A 19,899-nucleotide genomic window follows, 5' to 3' on the forward strand; every position below is an offset into this window, starting at 1 on the left:
AGAAGAAAAGCCCGACTATACCCCTCACAATTTTGTATACCTCTATCAAAACAGGGAGAGGGAGTGGGAAGAGAGAAAGGGGGAGAGAAATAGAGAATGAGAACCAAGGGACACTTAAAGGTGTGAAGTCCCACTCAGTACCACAGGAGGTGCCCATCAGTTCAGACAGATACAGCACAGAGAGAATAACTGACTTACAGTTGCAGACGGATAACCACCAGCAGAAAACCTGATGCAGATGAGGGGCTACTTCATATCTTTGACTTTCATATCGAGTCCTGATGGCTGCAGTTTGGCTCGACAGTCCATGTTCAAAGTTCAATGTAAATTCATTATCAAAGTCAAGTTTATTGTCATTTAACTACATACATGTGTATAACATATATAACCATATAATGTACATTGAAACGAGACAATGTTTTTATGCATTGGAGTCTCCTGTCAGATGGCAGAAAATCAGAGAGGATGCTGGTGGGGTCCTTAATAATACTAAGGGCTCTGAGTATGCAGTGCTCCTGATAAATGTCCACAGTGGATGGTAGGGAGACCCCTATGATCCCCTCAGCTATTCTCACAGTCCTTTGTAGACTTCTGATCTGATGCTTGGTTACCATATACAACCCTGAGATTCTTTTTCTTACAAGCATTTACCAAGAAAATGAAGAAATACAATAGAATTTCATGAAAAACTATACATGAACACACAAGGCCCACAGATAGCCAATAGGCAAAAGAAGACAAAGTAAGAGAAAATAATGCTGAGAAGATGAGTTGTATGGTCCTTGAAAATAAATCTAGAAACATAGGAAGAAGCATATAAAACCTACAGCACAATACAGGCCCTTTGGCCCACAAAGCTGTGTCGAACATGTCTCTACCTTAGAACTACCTAAGCTTTACCCATAGCCGTCTATTTTTCTAAGCTCCATGTAGCCGTCCAGGAGTCTCTGAAAAGACCCTATCATATTCGCCTCCACTACTGCCGCCAGCAAACCATTCCATGCACTCACCACTCCCTGCATAAAAAAACTTATCCCTGACATCTCCTCTGTACTTCCAAGCACCTTAAAACTATGCCCTCTCATGCTAGCCATTTTAGCCCTGGGGAAAAGCCTCTGACTATTATCTTGTACACCTCTATCAGGTCACCTCTCATCCTCTATCGCTCCAAGGAGAAAAGGCCAAGTTCACTCAACCTAATTTCATAAGGGATGCTCCCCAATCCCGGCAACATCTCCTCTGCACCCTTTCTATGGTTTCCACATCCTTCTGTAGTGAGGCAACCAGAACTGAGCACAGTACTTCAAGTGGGGTCTGACCAGGGTCCTATATAGCTGCAACATTACCTCTCAGCTCTTAAACTCAATCCCACGATTGATGAAGGTTGTAGAATCAGTTCAGAGGCAAGGTGAGAGAAGTTATCCACACCAGTTCAGGAACCTGGTGGTTGTAGGGTAGCAACTGTTCCTGAATCTGGTGGTGTGGGCCAGAGGTGTGTTGGAACAGTTCAGGGAGCCACAGACAAGGAGTTCTGACTAGGAGTGAGAAGGAAAATTGTCAGGCAACAGTAAGCTTCGGGTCACCCCTGGGGACTGAACAAAGGTGCCCTGTGTACTAGTCATTACCCAATCAGTATTTAGTTTCTCTTAACACAAAGGGGACTGTATCTTGGGCACAAGAGGGTCTTCCACAAACCATAGAACCTGGAATATTACAGAGCTAGACAGGCCATTCAGCCCACAATATTGTGTTGATCTTGATTCCAATTTATACAAAATGTTCTCCTCCTGTGTATCATCCATATCCCTCCCTTCCTTTCTTTCCTCCCCAATCTTAAAAACATATCTCTGGTGTTTGACATTTCTAGCCTGGGGAAAGATTCTCACTGTCTACCCTATTATTACCTCTCATGATTTAAAACCCCTTAATCAGGTCTCTCCTCAGCCTCCAACACTATAACAACAACCCAGGTTTGTCCAACCTTTTCAACATAACTTATATTCTCTAACCCAGCTGCAGTTTATCGATTTTCTAAAACTCTCATATGTACTCTTCCTCTCTGCTCCACTCAGTGTTCTGTTCCTGGATACATTGCTGGAGATCTAATGTGATCTCCAAAGCCACTGGTTACCCTACAGAGAGGTATAGAAAAGTACAGCAGATAAACAGGCCCTTCAGCCCATCTAATCCATGCTGAACCATTTAAACTGCCTACTCCTATTGACCTGCAATGGGACCATAGCCCTTCATACCCCTACCATCCATGTCCCTATCCAAACTTCTCTTAAACTTTGAAATCAAGCTCGCATGCACCACTCACAACCCTCTGAGTAAAGAAGTTTCCCCACATGTTCCCCTTAAAACTTTCACCTTTCACCCTTAACCCATGTCCCATCCAGCCTCAGAGGAAAAAGCCTGCTTGCATTTACCCTCTCTATACCCCTATAATTTTGTATACCTCTATCAAATCTCCCTTTACTTTCCAAGGAATAAAGTCCTAACCTATTCAATCTTTACTTATAACTCAGGTCCTCTAGACCCTGCAACAGCATATACTATAATATTTCTCTGTACTCCTTCTACCTTATTTACATCTTTCCTGTAGGTAGGTGAGCAAAGTTGCATACAATACTCCAAATACACACAATACATGCCAAACCTTGTAGTGCAGTGAGCAGTGGCCGTCAGAAAAGTATGTGGCTTACCTGACTGACTGCAGCTTGGTTTTCCAGTCTAAAGCTTCCAGCTGCCCGTGGGTGACAGAAAAAAGGGGAGCTATGTGGGAGGGAAGGGCATGGGTTCATCTTAGAGTGGGTTAAAAGATCAGTACAACATCAAGGGCCAAAGAGTCTATGCTGTAGTGTATAATGTTCTATGTACACAAAGCATTAAAAGCAATTAATGTGTTCAGGGTAAACATCAATAAGAGATTCTGCAGATTCTGGAAATCTGGGTAACACACCACAGAATTCTGGAGGACTTGGCAGGTCAGGCAGCATCTATGGAGAGGAATAAAGAGTCAACTTCATTCAGTCCTGATGAATGGTCTCTGCCCGAAACATCAATTCGTTATTTGTCCCCATAGATATTGCTTAAGCTTACTCTGTATTTCATCGTGGCCAATCCATTTTCCCTCTCAGTCCCAATCTCCTGCCTTCTTCCCATATCCTTCTTGCATTGACTGATCAAGAGCCTATCAATCTCAGCCTTGAATACAACCAATGACTTGCCCTTCACAGTTGCCTGTGGCATCAATTTCCACAGATTAACTGCTGTCTGGCTAAAAAAATTCCTCCTCATCTCTGTTCTAAAAAGATGACCCGCTATTCTGAGGTTGTGTCCTCTGGTCTTAGACTCCCCCACTATCAGAAACATCCTGTCCATGCCCACTCTGTCGTGGCCTGCTCAGTTTCAGCGGAATTCTGTATGTGTTACTCAAGGTAATACCAATGTATTTTCCAATGCCCCACTAAATTTTTCCTTTGTGTTTGCTCCCAGAAATTAAATATAATTTCCAAAGATTCCTGGTAATCCTACAAGTTAGCATTGCCAATGTAATTAGGAATGTGGGAGGATAATTGACGAGTGTAGGAGAGATGAGGGAGCCATCCATTCACATCTCGTAGGATTGCATGGCACTGCAGTGTTGTGTGTTGTTTTTATCATTAAGGCCCAGGCTTGTTTGCCTGTGTGTGGATATTTTATACACTTTACGTTTGTGTTTCTCTTTCTCCCCCGCCCACTTTGTGTGTTCAGCCACAGAGAGTGTGGAGCTCATATGCGCAGTGAATCACACCAACAATTCACGGCTGTTTCCAGCTACGTCTCCCACGCAGTGTAAGTCAAGCAGTGGCTCGAAATCACTCTCTGAATTTGCTGGAGGGAATCATGTAAATCTTCTCGTGTACGTCCTACTAAAAAAATAGCATTAACAAGCACAGAAATTTGTCTACTTGCATATTAATCTTCACTTCTTTAAAAAAAATCACCATTCTAAGGAAAACTCCTATACCTTATAAAGGAGCCACTGTGACAGTCTTTTTCCCAGGGTCCAACACTAGAGGGCATAGAGTTTAAGTAAGAGACAAAACGATTTGAAAGTGATCGAAGAGGTGAGTTGAACCTGGTGGTGTGGGACTTCAGGTTCCCAGTGGTTGCAGAGAGGAGAGGGAATGATCTGGACAGGGGGACCCTCGGTGATAGCTGTCACCTTCTTCAGGACAGTAAACAGGAGCAGAGTAAATGAAAGATACTGTGCAAGAGCTCTATGAAAAATTCTTAAGGACCGATCTCCTCTCATGACCAAAAGCAAAGACGCAGCAATAATAAAACTAGCCAAGCAAAGTTGCCTTGTGAAGGCTAACCAGCTGTCCTTTTGTAGTAACAACACAGGAAATCTTCTGTTTCTCTGACAAGTATGTCTTGCTGTGTGCCAAATGGGAGTATGTACACTCAGTGGCCAATTTACTAGATATCTCCTCTACCTAATAAAGTGGCCGTATGAGTGTTAAGTTCATGGTCTTCTGTTTCTGTAATCCATCCACTTTCAGGTTCAATGTGTTGTGCATTCAGAGATGCTCTTGGGCACATCACTATTGTAACTCGTGGTTATTTGAATTACTGTCACCTTCCTGTCAGCTTGAACCAGTCTGGCCATTCTCCTCTGACCTTGCTCATTAAGAAGATGTTAATGCTCTCTGAATTATTTTTATTTTTCACACCATTTTCTGTAAACCCTCGCATGAAAATCCCAGGAGATCAGCAGTTTCTGAGATACTCAAACAAACCTTTCTGGCACCAACAATCATTCCACGGTCAAAGTCACTTAGATCACATTTCTTCCCCATTCTGATATTTGGTCTGAACAACAACTGAACCTCTTGACCATGTCTGCATGCTTTTATGCATTGAGTTGCTGCCACATGATTGGCTGATGAGATATTTGCATTAACCAGCATGTGTACCTAATAATTTAGCCACTGAGTGTATGTGGAAATTTTCATTATTTCTAACATTTACCTTTCAAAGCTAAGAACTGCCATAAGAACAACTGAACAGATTGAATTCAAGTAACCCATGATGATAATTATTTGAGTTGTTAACATGAGCAAAGAGTGTTTGGAATTTGTTTTTAAGTATTGGAATGGATGTATTTGCCATCCAAGATTAATGTGGATATTACCTAACAAGAGACTGCAGAGCAGGGTCAGTGTGAACTCAACACTATTACGTCTTGAGGCATTGGAAGTTTGGTGTTCAAACCTTGTGTCCTTCGTAAGGAGTCTTGACGCCCTCCCCATGGAATGTGCGGGTTTTTCCCGAGTGCTCTGGTTTCCTCCCACATTCCAAAGCCATACCAGTTAGTAGGTTGATGGTCACTGTAGGTTGTCCCGTGATTATATTAGAGTTAAATTGGGGTTGCTGGTGTGGCTCGAAAGGCCAGAAAGGCACAGCGCTTCTAACAAAACAATAGATAGATAGATAAATAACTACGATGCAGATTACAATATGGATCTCACAATTCCTCCCCCTTGTAAATCCAAGGAAGAGTCACTTGGTGGCAATTCCTAGTCCTGTGGAATATCTTCCTGCCTTATCCGATTACTGTGGCATCTTTGAGGTGGCTGTTATATTACAGTAAAGCACCTAAGCACTTAAGACTCCAGGGCCATGTCCATGTCCAAAACACACACACAATGCATCAATATTTCAGGATGAAACCCTTCAACAGGACTGGAAAGGAAGGGGGTAAAAGCCAGTGGTGGGGAGGGAGAGGAGAATCGTGCCCAAGATTTTCAATGGAGTTTGGATCAATAAAAATCTCAAGAAATCCCTTTTCAAATGGTTAAGGGAAATATTTCACAAGATGCCTTTGTAGTGTTATGCATGGTATCAACTACAGACTCAGTGAGAATTAAACATTTAACTGTTTTTTTTTCTTTTAAATAGTCATATCTAAAGGCTTTGTAGAGCAAGAGGGATTTTAAAATGAAAAATTCTGACACTTTCATTTTAAAAGAAAACAAATCCATAATTTCTCTGTATGCTGTTGTTATTATGTACTGGTATGTGTTGTACATGTGTCAAGGTGTTTCCTCATTCTTCGTCCTCCCACGTAGCCATTTGTGAATGTGATGGAGAGGACATTTGTTTCATTTAGTGATACAGTATGGAGTAGACCCTTCCAGATCTTCGAGCCGCACCGCCCACAATCCCTAAACCTAATCACAGGCCAATTTACAATGACCAGTTAACCTGCCTGGTATGTCTTCAGACTGTGGGAGGAAACCAGAGCACCTGAGGAAACCTGTGCATAAGACAGGGAGGACATACAGAGACTCCTTTAAGAATGACACTGCAGTTAAACAACAAACTCCAGAATGACATGAGCTGTAACAGTGTTATGATAACTAGTACACAACTGTGGCGCATATTTGCCAGTATGCTACCAGGATTAGAGAGCATGTCCTATGAGGGCAAGCTGAGCGAGCGAGGGCTTTTCACTTTGGGCTGAAGGAGAATCAGAGGTGACTTAATAGAGGTTATACAAAATGATAAAAGGCATTGATAGGGTGGTTAAGCAGAAACTTTTTCCCAGAGCGGAAATGGCTAAAACAAGATGGTATGATTTTAAGATGATTGGAGGAAAGTACAGGGAGAATCTCAGAGGTAAGTTCTTTACACAGAGAGTAGTGGGTGCATGGTTCATTAAACACAGAGAGCAGTGGGTGCATGGTTCATTATACACAGAGAGTAGTGGGTGCATGGTTCATTATACACAGAGAGTAGTGGGTGCATGGTTCATTATACACAGAGAGTAGTGGGTGCATGGTTCATTATACACAGAGAGCAGTGGGTGCATGGTTCATTATACACAGAGAGTAGTGGGTGCATGGTTTATTACATACAGAGAGTAGTGGGTGCATAGTTCATTATACACAGAGAGCAGTGGGTGCATGGTTCATTATACACAGAGAGTAGTGGGTGCATGGTTCATTATACACAGAGAGTAGTGGGTGCATGGTTCATTATACACAGAGAGCAGTGGGTGCATGGTTCATTATACACAAAGAGTAGTGGGTGCATGGTTCATTATACACAAAGAGTAGTGGGTGCATGGTTCATTACATACAGGGAGTAGTGGGTGCATGGTTTATTATACACAGAGGGCAGTGGGTTCATGGTTCATTATACACAAAGAGTAGTGGGTGCATGGTTCATTATACACAAAGAGTAGTGGGTGCATGGTTCATTACATACAGAGAGTAGTGGGTGCATGGTTCATTATACACAGAGAGTAGTGGGTGCATGGTTCATTACATACAGAGAGTAGTGGGTGCATGGTTCATTATACACAGAGAGTAGTAGGTGCATGATTCATTATACACAGAGAGTAGTGGGTGCATGGTTCATTACATACAGAGAGTAGTGGGTGCATGGTTCATTACATACAGAGAGTAGTGGGTGCATGGTTCATTACATACATAGAGAGTAGTGGGTGCATGGATCATTATACACAAAGAGCAGTGGGTGCATGGTTCATTATACACAGAGCAGTGGGTGCATGGTTCATGATACACAGAGAGCAGTGGGTGCATGGTTCATTATACACAGAGAGCAGTGGGTGCATGGTTCATTACATACAGAGAGTAGTGGGTGCATGGTTCATTATACACAGAGAGTAGAAGGTGCATGGTTCATTATACACAGAGAGCAGTGGGTGCATGGTTCATTATACACAAAGAGTAGTGGGTGCATGGTTCATGATACACAGAGAGCAGTGGGTGCATGGTTCATTATACACAGAGAGTAGTGGGTGCATGGTTCATGATACACAGAGAGTAGTGGGTGCATGGTTCATTATACACAAAGAGTAGTGGGTGCATGGTTCATGATACACAGAGAGCAGTGGGTGCATGGTTCATTATATACAGAGAGTAGTGGGTGCATGGTTCATTATACACAGAGAGTAGTGGGTGCATGGTTCATTATACACAGAGAATAGTGGGTGCATGGTTCATTATACACAGAGAGTAGTGGGTGCATGGTTCATTACATACAGAGAGTAGTGGGTGCATGGTTCATTACATACAGAGAGTAGTGGGTGCATGGTTCATGATACACAGAGAGCAGTGGGTGCATGGTTCATTATATACAGAGAGTAGTGGGTGCATGGTTCATTATACACAGAGAGTAGTGGGTGCATGGTTCATTACATACAGAGAGTAGTGGGTGCATGGTTCATTATACACAAAGAGTAGTGGGTGCATGGTTCATGATACACAGAGAGCAGTGGGTGCATGGTTCATTATATACAGAGAGTAGTGGGTGCATGGTTCATTATACACAGAGAGTAGAAGGTGCATGGTTCATTATACACAGAGAGCAGTGGGTGCATGGTTCATTATACACAAAGAGTAGTGGGTGCATGGTTCATTATACACAAAGAGTAGTGGGTGCATGGTTCATGATACACAGAGAGCAGTGGGTGCATGGTTCATTATACACAGAGAGTAGTGGGTGCATGGTTCATGATACACAGAGAGTAGTGGGTGCATGGTTCATGATACACAGAGAGCAGTGGGTGCATGGTTCATTATATACAGAGAGTAGTGGGTGCATGGTTCATTATACACAGAGAGTAGTGGGTGCATGGTTCATTACATACAGAGAGTAGTGGGTGCATGGTTCATTACATACAGAGAGTAGTGGGTGCATGGTTCATGATACACAGAGAGCAGTGGGTGCATGGTTCATTATATACAGAGAGCAGTGGGTGCATGGTTCATTATACACAGAGAGTAGTAGGTGCATGGTTCATTATACACAGAGAGTAGTGGGTGCATGGTTCACTATACACAGAGAGTAGTGGGTGCATGGTTCATTATACACAGAGAGTAGTGGGTGCATGGTTCATTACATACAGAGAGTAGTGGGTGCATGGTTCATTACATACAGAGAGTAGTGGGTGCATGGTTCATGATACACAGAGAGCAGTGGGTGCATGGTTCATTATACACAGAGAGTAGTAGGTGCATGGTTCATTATACACAGAGAGTAGTGGGTGCATGGTTCACTATACACAGAGAGTAGTGGGTGCATGGTTCATTATATACAGAGAGTAGTGGGTGCATGGTTCATTATATACAGAGAGCAGTGGGTGCATGGTTCATTATACACAGAGAGTAGTAGGTGCATGGTTCATTATACACAGAGAGTAGTGGGTGCATGGTTCACTATACACAGAGAGTAGTGGGTGCATGGTTCATTATATACAGAGAGTAGTGGGTGCATGGTTCATTACATACAGAGAGTAGTGGGTGCATGGTTCATTACATACAGAGGGTAGTGGGTGCATGGTTCATTATACCAGAGAGTAGTGGGTGCATGGTTCATTACATACAGAGAGTAGTGGGTGCATGGTTCATTACATACAGAGGGTAGTGGGTGCATGGTTCATTATGCCAGAGAGTAGTGGGTGCATGGTTCATTACATACAGAGAGTAGTGGGTGCATGGTTCATTATACGCAGAGAGCAGTGGGTGCATGGTTCATTATACACAGAGAGTAGTGGGTGCATGGTTCATTATACACAGAGAGTAGTGGGTGCATGGTTCATTATACACAGAGAGTAGTGGGTGCATGGTTCATTATACACAGAGAGCAGTGGGTGCATGGTTCATTACATACAGAGAGTAGTGGGTGCATGGTTCATTATACACAGAGAGTAGTGGGTGCATGGTTCATTACATACAGAGAGTAGTGGGTGCATGGTTCATTATACACAGAGAGTAGTGGGTGCATGGTTCATTATACACAGAGAGTAGTGGGTGCATGGTTCATTATACACAGAGAGCAGTGGGTGCATGGTTCATTACATACAGAGAGTAGAGGGTGCATGGTTCATTATACACAGAGAGTAGTGGGTGCATGGTTCATTATACCAGCGGTGGTGGTAGAGTCAGGAACATTGAGAACATTTTAGAATTTCTTAGATGATCGATAAATGTAGGGTTATGTAAGAAGGAAGGGTTAGATTGATTTTCGAGTATGTTAAAAGGTTGTACAACATAGTGGACTGAAGGGCCTGTACTGTGCTGTATGAATGTGACTAACAGTCGGTGAAGCACTGTCGGAATGCACACGCTTCTGTAGTGCATTTGTGAGCAGCAAGCTCTCACAGGTGGTGATGTAATAGGCTTCTTTAGAAAGGTGCCCTGCGAAATAAAAGAACAATATCATGAGTCAAAGGGCCAGTACTAAGCTGTAATGTCCTGATTGTAATATCTACTTTTTAAAACTGGAGTCGAGTCTCCTCTAGAACACTGACACCCATAAAGTAAGTGGGAGTCTGGCCAGCTGAGGCAAGCTCCAGTATGTACATCACATCTGGTGCAGGTTTGGTCAGGTCTGTGCTCCGATGAAACATTTCAGGATGACTCATCTCAGTGGCCGTCCAGTTTAGCACCACAGCCTGCCCTCTGTTCTCTTGACAATGCGAGTGCAGCATCACCAGCCTGTTTTCCCCTTTAATTCAAGATTCAAGATCATTGAATGTCATTTCCAGTACATGAACAAAATAATTGTTACTCTGGATCTGATGGAGCACAAAAAAAACACAAAAGATAGAGAGCACAATAATAAAAAAACACAATAAATATATACTTAAGATAGCTTATATACATAGATTGTATGTCTATAAAGTGACACCAGGCATAGGAGTGTCTGTATATAAGGTGACTGGCAGGAAATGATAAAGTGATGGTGGTTAAGGTTGTGGAAGGGTGAAGTTGGTGGATGGAGTTGTTGATCAGTCTTGCTATTTAAGGAAATGGTAGGGCATTGAGGAATGCAGTAGAGCAGAGTGATCTAGGAATAATGGTGCATAGTTCCCTGAAGGTGGAATCTCATGTGGATAGGGTGGTGAAGAAAGCTTTTGGTATGCTGGCCTTTATAAATCAGAGCATTGAGTATAGGAGTTGGGATGAAATGTTAAAACTGTACAAGGCATTGGTGAGGCCAAATTTGGAGTATTGTGTACAATTCTGGTCACTGAATTATAGGAAAGATGTCAACAAAATAGAGTACAGAGGAGATTTATTAGAATGTTACCTGGGTTTCAGCACCATTTTTTTAAAAAATGGATAGGTATATGGACAAGAAAGGAATGAAGGGTTATGGGCTGAGTGCAGGTCGGTGGGACTAGGTGAGAGTAAGCATTCAGCACGGACTAGAAGGGCCGAGATGGCCTGTTTCCATGCTGTAATTGTTATATGGTTATATGAAAGTAACTGTTTTTGACCCTGATGGTCCTGGGTGGATGCTATGTAGCTTCCTCACTGATGGGAGTGGGACAAACGGTCCATGAACAGGGTGGGTGGGATGGAATCCTTCATGATGTTACTCCTTTCTGTAGAAATGTCCTTGATGGTGGGCAGGCTGTTGTTAGTGATGTGCCAGCTCATATAAGAAGTAGAATGAAGCCGTAAGTCATCAGATGCCAGTTAGTTTGAGTTTGGGATTAGTTTTACTTTCATAACCGAAGGCAGCCCCTGTGACAGAGATAATCCATGGTGCTAACAGTGAGGCCATCTCAGGTTGTTAACCGTGATAAAGTCAGACTAGCGGTAATAAGCCTGCTGTATCGTTTATAACCCTGTGCCCTAGCCCTTACTAAAGAGCACAAGTCATTATTTTAGGCAGTCGTGTCAAGGAAGCTTTGACGTGTTACTCCAGTACGTCTTGTTGACTTGGCATGTTTTGTGACTGTAGTGTACTCCTGCTGGCAATAAGCATAGAACTGTAAAACACCGAAACAAGCTCTCTGGCCCACAGTGTTCCTGACCAACCTTTTGCCCATCTATGTAAACTTATCCCATTTGCCAGCATCTATACCTTACCCAGTCCTGTGCCTGTGTTGTCATCCATAATAAAATAAAATAACTGAGCCCAGAACACACTCAATCTTACCACTCAACCACACTTTATTTTACTTGTGCTCAAGGAGAACAGCATGGTCCCTGACACCCACCCTGTTCTAAAGGCTGAACAGAAAACTGTTATTTTTATACAGAATTGGGTCATCAGTTATGGATATTGACCACTTGGTAACTTGTATACGTTTGAGATCATTACTTTCAAGATCAACCATGATTCAGAGTTGAGGTTTTAAAAGTCAATCAAAACTTCATGCTGACATCCAACGATATTTTGAAGTTAGTACAGCTATTGTCCCATAGTTGTTTAATGCATTTCATTTGTCTCCAGCACCCTCTGCTGTGTAAAGGTACTCTGTTCTTCTAGGCTGGCACAGTCATTCTCACCTATCTGTCTGCAATGGGCAAGGATGGCTCCAGCGGTCTCACTTCAAAGGTCCCTCTTCTCTGGGTTTGACTATAACCTGCGCAGTCACCCTTGGTTGGATGTTGTCTTTAATCATTGTGTACCACAACTTCCACACCCATCCTCATGTTTCTTTTAAAAGTCCCATTTACATCCGATTCCACCATGTTCTCTAGCAGCCCAGATTAAAGATTCACTTTATTGTCACATGTACTTCGAACCCTACAGTGAAATGAGACACTTTGTGTCGAATCAAGTCAGTGAGAACTGTGCTGGAGAAAACCCATGTGGTCATGGGGAGAGCATGCAAACTCCTCACAGACAGCAGCAGGAATCAAACCCTGATCAGTGATCACTGGTGCTGAAAATTGTAAAATTTACAATCTGAAATACATCACACCCTCTTGAGGGCCAATATATTCACACACAGTTCCTATTTCCAGTGATTTTCATGTCACCATCTAACCAAGGTCTAAGTACGATTTTGTACGACTAGAGCATATACATTTGTAATCCAGTCCTCTAGATAGAAAGGCCCATGATCCAATCAGACCTTTAGTTTATTTTTTTCCGTGACATATTAATGACCTGTGTCCAAAAGGAGGCTTTATTGTTTATCATCTTTGTTCCAAAAGTTGGATTAATCAGTTGTATTAAGATGAAAGCCCTGTCAAAATGCATCATTTTGGCAGAGATTATAGCTGGCTGGCTTTGGTAGGAGCTCTAATCCTCTGCTGCGTTCAAGTATTGATTTTAAATATTTGAAAATATTGATAGCAAGTGCCACGGTAGTGTAGCAGTTAACACATTGCTCTTTCAGCTCAGGACATCCAAGTCTGGATTTCGATTCTGGTCTCCTCTGTACGTCCTCCCTGTGACCGCGTGGGTTTCCCCCAGGTGCTCCAGTTTGCTCCCACCATCCAGATATGTACTGGTCAGTAGGCTTATTGGTCATTGTAAATTGTCCCGTGGTTAGGCTAGGGTTAAACTGGGGGTTGTTGGGTACTACGGCTCAAAGGGCCTGTTCTACGCTGTATCTCTAAATAAATTGATTGAAATAACTTCTTTATCCAGAACTTATCTGACAAAAGTTAAAGCCCTTTTTTAATTCTATTGAATTAATAGCCATTCAAATGTAAGAAAGGTTCGACATTTGTTCCTCAACCTTAATTGCCTTGAGAAGCCCAAGGAAAAGCGATCTTACATCCTGATCTTAGTGCACAGCTAAACAGATAGAGTTAATTAATTTAGAGATACAGTACAATAACAGGCCCTTCCAGCCCTTTGAGCCACGCTGCTGCAGCCAGCATTCCTGCAACCGTGATTAACCCTAACCTAATCACAGGAAAAATTACAATGACCAGTTAACCTACCTGGTACGTCTTTGGACTGTGGGAGGAAACCGGAACACCCAGGGAGAGCGTGCGCATTCCACAGGGACAGGACGTACAGAGGCTCCTTACAGAGCAGTGCTGGAATGGAATTCCGAGCTCCAGAACACCCTGAGCTATGATAGCATCGCGATATCCACTACGCTACTGTGGCGCTCATTAACCCGTACATCTTTGGAATGTGGGAGGAAAGCAGAGCACACGGAGAGCTGCACGTGATCACGGGGGAATGTACAGACAGTGGCGGAGCTGAATCTGGATTGCTGGTACTGTAGTAGTGTTACGCTAACCGCTACACCACTCTACCATCCCATGTTAGGTCTTCCTAGCTGTCAAGTGAGAGGGGGAAGTTTCGGGGTGATGGGCGGGGCAGTTTTTTAACATTGAGTGTGGTGGGTGTCTGGAACATGGATGTGAGTAGAAGCAGATTCAATAGTGGTGTTTAAGAGGCTGTTAGATGCGTGAATATACAGGCAGTAGTGGAAAGTGGATCATATGCAGGCAGAAGGGATTTAGTTTAATTTGGCATTATGTGCAGCACAGGCATTGTGGGCCCAAGCGCCTGGTCCTGTTCTATATTCTACAACCTTTGGTTAAATGACAGGTATGCGGTGTTGACGTACCGATAGGTCCTTGTGTTGGCGTGCTGGGGCAGAGTGCACAGAATGTGGAAAGGATCCATTTGGGATGCTTGAAATCTCATCTATATAATGTAAGCTGTTCCTCCGCATGGCTAGTAGAAGGAGACATAGCCAAGGTTTGCTTTAAGAAACAAATCCAGTTAGGAGTATTATACCCCCTCGCCAATACGTTTAAAAGGATTGAATTATTGAGCATTGGTCCTTGTATGATGTCAGGAGTTTTATCAGTGAATCAGAATATCCAGTTGTCTAGATTGCCGGCACAATTGGAGTATTATGAGCAGTTTTGGATGCCATGTCTAAGAAAGGATGTGCTGACATTGGAGAGAGTCCAGAGGAGGTTCACGAGAATGATCCCAGGAATGAAAGAGTTAACATATGTGGAGTGTTTGATGGCTCTAGGCCTGTACTCACTGGAGTTGGGAAGAATGAGGGGGAATTTCATTGAAACCTACCAAATAGTAAAAGGTCTAGATACTGTTACATAGTAATATATGAGTAGACATGGAGAGGATGTTTCCAATAGTGGGGAGTCTGGGACCAGAAGGCACAGCCTCAGAATAGAAGGACAGAGTCGAAGAGGAGTTTCTTTAGCCAGAAGATGGTGAACCTGCGGAATTCTTTGCCACAGACGGCTGTGGAGGCCAAGTCATCGGGTATATTTAAAGCAGAGGTTGATAGGATCTTGATGACTAAGGATGTCAAAAGTTATGGGGAGAAGGCAAGAGAATGGGGTTGAGAGGGATAATAAATCAGCCATGATAGCATTGTGTGACAGACTGGACAGGCTGAGTGGCCTAATTCTGCTCCTATATCTTATGGGTTTATGGTTTTCTGAACTTTTCAAAGCCAAGATAAACAAATGGAGTCTAATAGTAATTCATATTTAAAGTAATTTAGAACCATGCTTTCAAAGTTTAAAGTAAATTTATTATCAAAAGATCACTATGTACTACTGTACCTTGAGATTCATTTTCTTCCAGGCATTCACAGCAGAACAAATAAATCAATGAAAACCCACAGACAAAGTCTAACAAACAACTGATGTGCAAGAGAAGACAAACCATGCAAATAAAACAATTAATAAGTAAATAAATACTACTGAGAACGAGTTGTGGAGTTGTTGAAAGTGAGTCCATAGGTGGTGGAATCAGTTCAGAATTGAGGTGAATAATGTTTTCCATGATGGTTTAGGAGCCTGATGGTTGAAGGGTCATAACTATTCCTGAACCTGGTGGTGTGGGACCTAAAGTGAAGACACTAAGGTTAATACTGGACAACACACTTCAGAATCAGAATCACTTTATTGCCAATGTGTGAAACATACCAGAATTGATTGTGGTTTGGTGCCAAGTATAAAACTCAGGACAATACCATAACAGAAAACACAATAACAACCAACAATTTACAAGACAATAGTGCAAACAGTCATGAGCAATCAACAATTAGCAGAATGGTCACATAAACAAATGCCAATAATCAAACTTAAATAAATATGAACAGTCCCAATAATTATCACAGAACACGGAGAGCAGGAGAGTCCATTTCACAGATGTTGTGCAGAGACAGTCAGGGTATCACACCTGCGTGAGGTTTGTTGAGAAGCTGGATAGCTACTGGAAAGAAACTTCAGAGATGATGTGTAGTCCTGGTGGTGATGGACTTGCAGTGTCTCCCTGATGCCAAGTGTGCCCATCACATAATAATAACTTTTTTCTTTGCACAGAAGCTTTTCTAAATACCTAGTCTCTGAGAATCTCTATTTCACTAACCCGCATTTTTAATTTTTTCCATTATATTTTTCATGGATTTCAGCACGCAAGCAAGACATCATCAAGATCACAGAGCAACTCATCGAAGCAATTAATAATGGAGACTTTGAAGCTTACACGTAAGTTCAGGATGCCCCAGGACAGTGAGACGAGGGTATGCTTTAATATGGCTTTCTCACCAATTAATTACCTCCCTCAGTACGATCGATTACATAATAGAGTTGTAACCTCCCTGCTGTACTCATGAAGTTGTAATAGGCCATTGATCCCCTTAAGCCAGTGCTATCTGCTGTTTACTGCCCAAACCCCACGTCCCATATTTGACTTAAGAGTACAAAGGTCCCAAAGATGTGTTCTGGGGTTGGACTATGGTCTCTGTGTGTGAGTGGGTGGAGAGAGGAGTGGGGCTTGTTCTGCTGTTGTTCAGCCAAGCATGTTGTGGACCTACGCTGGCACTGGAATAGGTGGTAACACTATCGGGCTGCTGCAGCACATCCCCGCATTGTGTTGGTTGTTACTGTTCAGGACACATTTCACATCACGTTGTAATCTACATGCGATAAATATATGAATCGAAATCTCTCAACCAAACATAAGACCATTAATTGAGATAACAACAGCCTTCTGGAGAACAGAAAGCTAAAGATTTGCATTTCTCACACACAATAAGGATTTTACAATGCCAGAAATGGCTGACACCTTATCTTGAGGCAAAGACCCCCAAAATAAATTTCTTTTCAGTTTTATAAAGATGTAGCACCATTTGAAGTTCTCTCTCCCTCTCTCACTCTCTCCCTTTCTCTCTCTCTCTCTCTCTCTCTCTCTCTCTCTCTCTCTCTCTCTCTCTCTCTCTCTCACTCTCTTTCCCACTCTCTCTATCTCTCTCTCCCCCTCTCCCTCTAGAAACAATAAATCAAAGCCACTCTCAGGTTGGAGGAGCAACACCTCATTTTCCATCTGGGTAGCCTTCAGCCTGATGGCATGAACATTGATTTTTCTAAAACGCAGTTATTTCTCCCCTCTCCCCTTCTTTCTTTCTCCATTCCCCATTCTGGCTCCCACCTCACCCTTTCTCTTCTCCTCTGGTGCCCTTCATCCTTCCCTTTCTCCCAGGGACCACTCTGCTCTTCTTTCAGATCCCATCTTCTTCTTCAGCCTTTACCTTTTCCACCTATCACTTCCCACTTCCTCACTTCATCCCACCATTTTTCCCCCTCACCTGATTTCATCTGTCACTTGTACTCCTTCCCCTACCCCCAACTCCCTTCTTTTTCTGGCTTCTCCCCCCTTCTGTGTGAGTCCTGATGAGACGTCTCAGCCCAAAACATCGACTGTTTATTCATTTCCATAGATGCAGCCAGACCTGCTGAGTTTGTATGTGTGTCTCAAGGTCCTGTTCATTCTCATCTAGATATTGCAGTAATCCCCCTAGGATCTGTAACGAAGACCCAGAGAGTTTTATGCAAAATAGTTTTATCCAAATAAAATCAAGAGGCTGCTGAACTCAGCAGGTCAGGCAGCGTTTGCAGAGGGAAATAGACCGTTGACAGTTTGGGCCGAGACCCGAGACTTCAGCTACCAATTTCCTCCAACAATGTGTTTCCTACTGTAGATTCCAGTGTCTACAGCACCTCGTATCTCCACATTGGAGCTTTTTCCCTGTTGTCCTGGCTAATGTTCACCTTTCAACCAACAGCACTAAGCTATTTGTTGTTCCTTTTCTCACCTTATGGCACAATGGTGGAATTTTTGCTATTTCCGTGACATTTGGTTGTTCTTTATGGGGCAGAGTTACTAGCTTGATGCTCAACTGAGCACAGATGGAAAGTTGTCAAAGAACCAGCTGGATTCAAACTTGGGACCATTTGTCTCGAAGTCCGATGCCACTACCCCAGTGGCCAGCTACTAAACATGTTATTGAATCGTTAACAGAATAGAAGGACGTCATTTTGAACAGAAAAACTGGCAATTACACCACGGGCATTTAGGGCAGCAATGAAGGTCTTCCATCTCTGGCAGTGTTCAGGGCTTCCTTCATCATGTCAGTAGCTTCCTCTTTGTTTTCAATACTGTCAGTCATGCAAGTCCTAGATGAAGACTGAGGAATACCATCACACTCGTATGTAAAAGAATTCTTCTTTGTTGTGTCTGTAACAATTTCAGTCAGGGTTTTTAGACCTGAGCTGAAGCCCTGAACCTGGAGGACTTGTGAATCACTCTTAGTCTCACCTCTATCCTTTGACCTGTTTGGCATGGGTGACCCTACCAGGAGCCAAAGCATAAAGCCCTGACTCCAGCCAAAATAGCTCTCCAGATCAGTGAAACATGCAAGCCTCCAAACTGCAACAAGATTGTGGTCCTCTTGGAGGTTCTTTAACCTGAGGGTGGAACTTATTGCCACAGATAGCTATAGAAGCCAAGCCAGTGGGTATATTTATTATGCATTTCATAATGGCACCTCAAATGCTCCACTGAGCTTTCATTCATAAACTGGAAGGAGTGTCATGTTCTAACGGCCGGGTGTACTTTTAGTGTTATATTAAGATTATCATGGACACAATATGCTTCAGTCACCATTTGTCATGAAGGCATTACTTAAAAACTTTCTGCCTAGAATAAAGAGAAAGATAAAGAAACCTATCAAATATTGAAAGGCCTGAATAGAGTGGACATGGAGAGGATGTTTCCTATAGTGGGTGAGTCTAGGACTAGAGAACATAGCCTCAGAATAGAGGGACATCCATTTTGAACAGAGATAAGGAGGGATTTCTTTATCCAGAGGGTGATGAATCTGTAGAATTTATTGCCACGGATAGCTGAGGAGACCAAGTCAATTGGGTACTCCATGCATCTAAGGTCAAAACCAAGTACTCCAAGGACACATGAGGCAGTTTTAGTAGCAGTATACATTTCAAGGCCCTGTAGTGGCTGGAGTTTTGCTCCTATGGTACATCCTGATTCTGCTCCTATATCTTATAAGGCAAAGATTTATAGGTTCTTGATTGGAAAGGGGATGAAGGGTTCCTGGGAGGAAGAGGAGAATGGGGAAAAACGAGTCACGTTTGAAAGGCAGAGCAGACTCTCAATAGGTCAAATAGCCTAATTCGGCTCCTGTAATTATTGGTCTTCTTAAAGTGAAAGTTGAGAGGTTCGTGATTAGTTAAAGATCAAAGATTATGGGGGAGAAGGCAAGAGAATGGAGTTGAGAGGGAAAATAAATCAGCCATGAGTGAATGCCGGTGCCAAGTCAATAGGCAGAGTGGCTTAGTTCTGCTCCTGTGGTGTATGGTTATCGTGTTGCTGTTTATGGGGGCTTGCTTTGCAGAATCTGGTTACTACTTTGCCACACTGCAACAGTGACTACACCTTGATGATACGTAATGTAATGTGCTATAATTATTCTCAGTAAAGTTTGGAGAATGTTGTGAAAGAGAGAGGTACAATCATTTTTTACGTCTGATGACAAATATAGATCTGTTGGCTGAACCCTCTGAGTTAAACTGTAGTGGTGGCTCCAGTAAAACTGCAAGAGAATGCAAAGTAACACACCAAATGGTGGAGGAACTCAGTGGGTCAGGCAGTATCTATTCAGTATCAAATGAATAGATAGCTAATATTTCAGACCAAGACCCTTCATCAGGTCCTGAAGAAGGATCTCAGCCCAAAACATCGACGACCTATTCATTTGCATAGATGCTGCCTGGCCTGCTGAGTTCCTCCAGCATTCTGTGTGTGTTACTCTGGATTTCCAGC

At 42.8% G+C, this 19,899-nt stretch overlaps 1 protein-coding gene across 2 annotated transcripts in view; it reads left to right on the forward strand.

The window, feature by feature from the left end:
• Nucleotides 1-19,899, forward strand: part of camk2g2 (calcium/calmodulin-dependent protein kinase (CaM kinase) II gamma 2) — a 468,766-nt gene that overhangs the window by 427,828 nt on the left and 21,039 nt on the right. For both annotated transcript variants that reach the window (XM_059946757.1, XM_059946756.1), the window contains exon 17: nucleotides 16,190-16,265. In XM_059946757.1, the coding sequence (XP_059802740.1) occupies nucleotides 16,190-16,265 (76 nt within the window). The remainder of the gene's footprint in view (nucleotides 1-16,189; nucleotides 16,266-19,899) is intronic.

Source organism: Hypanus sabinus, chromosome 21, assembly GCF_030144855.1.
Source record: "Hypanus sabinus isolate sHypSab1 chromosome 21, sHypSab1.hap1, whole genome shotgun sequence".
NCBI classification, from domain to species: Eukaryota; Metazoa; Chordata; class Chondrichthyes; order Myliobatiformes; family Dasyatidae; genus Hypanus; species Hypanus sabinus.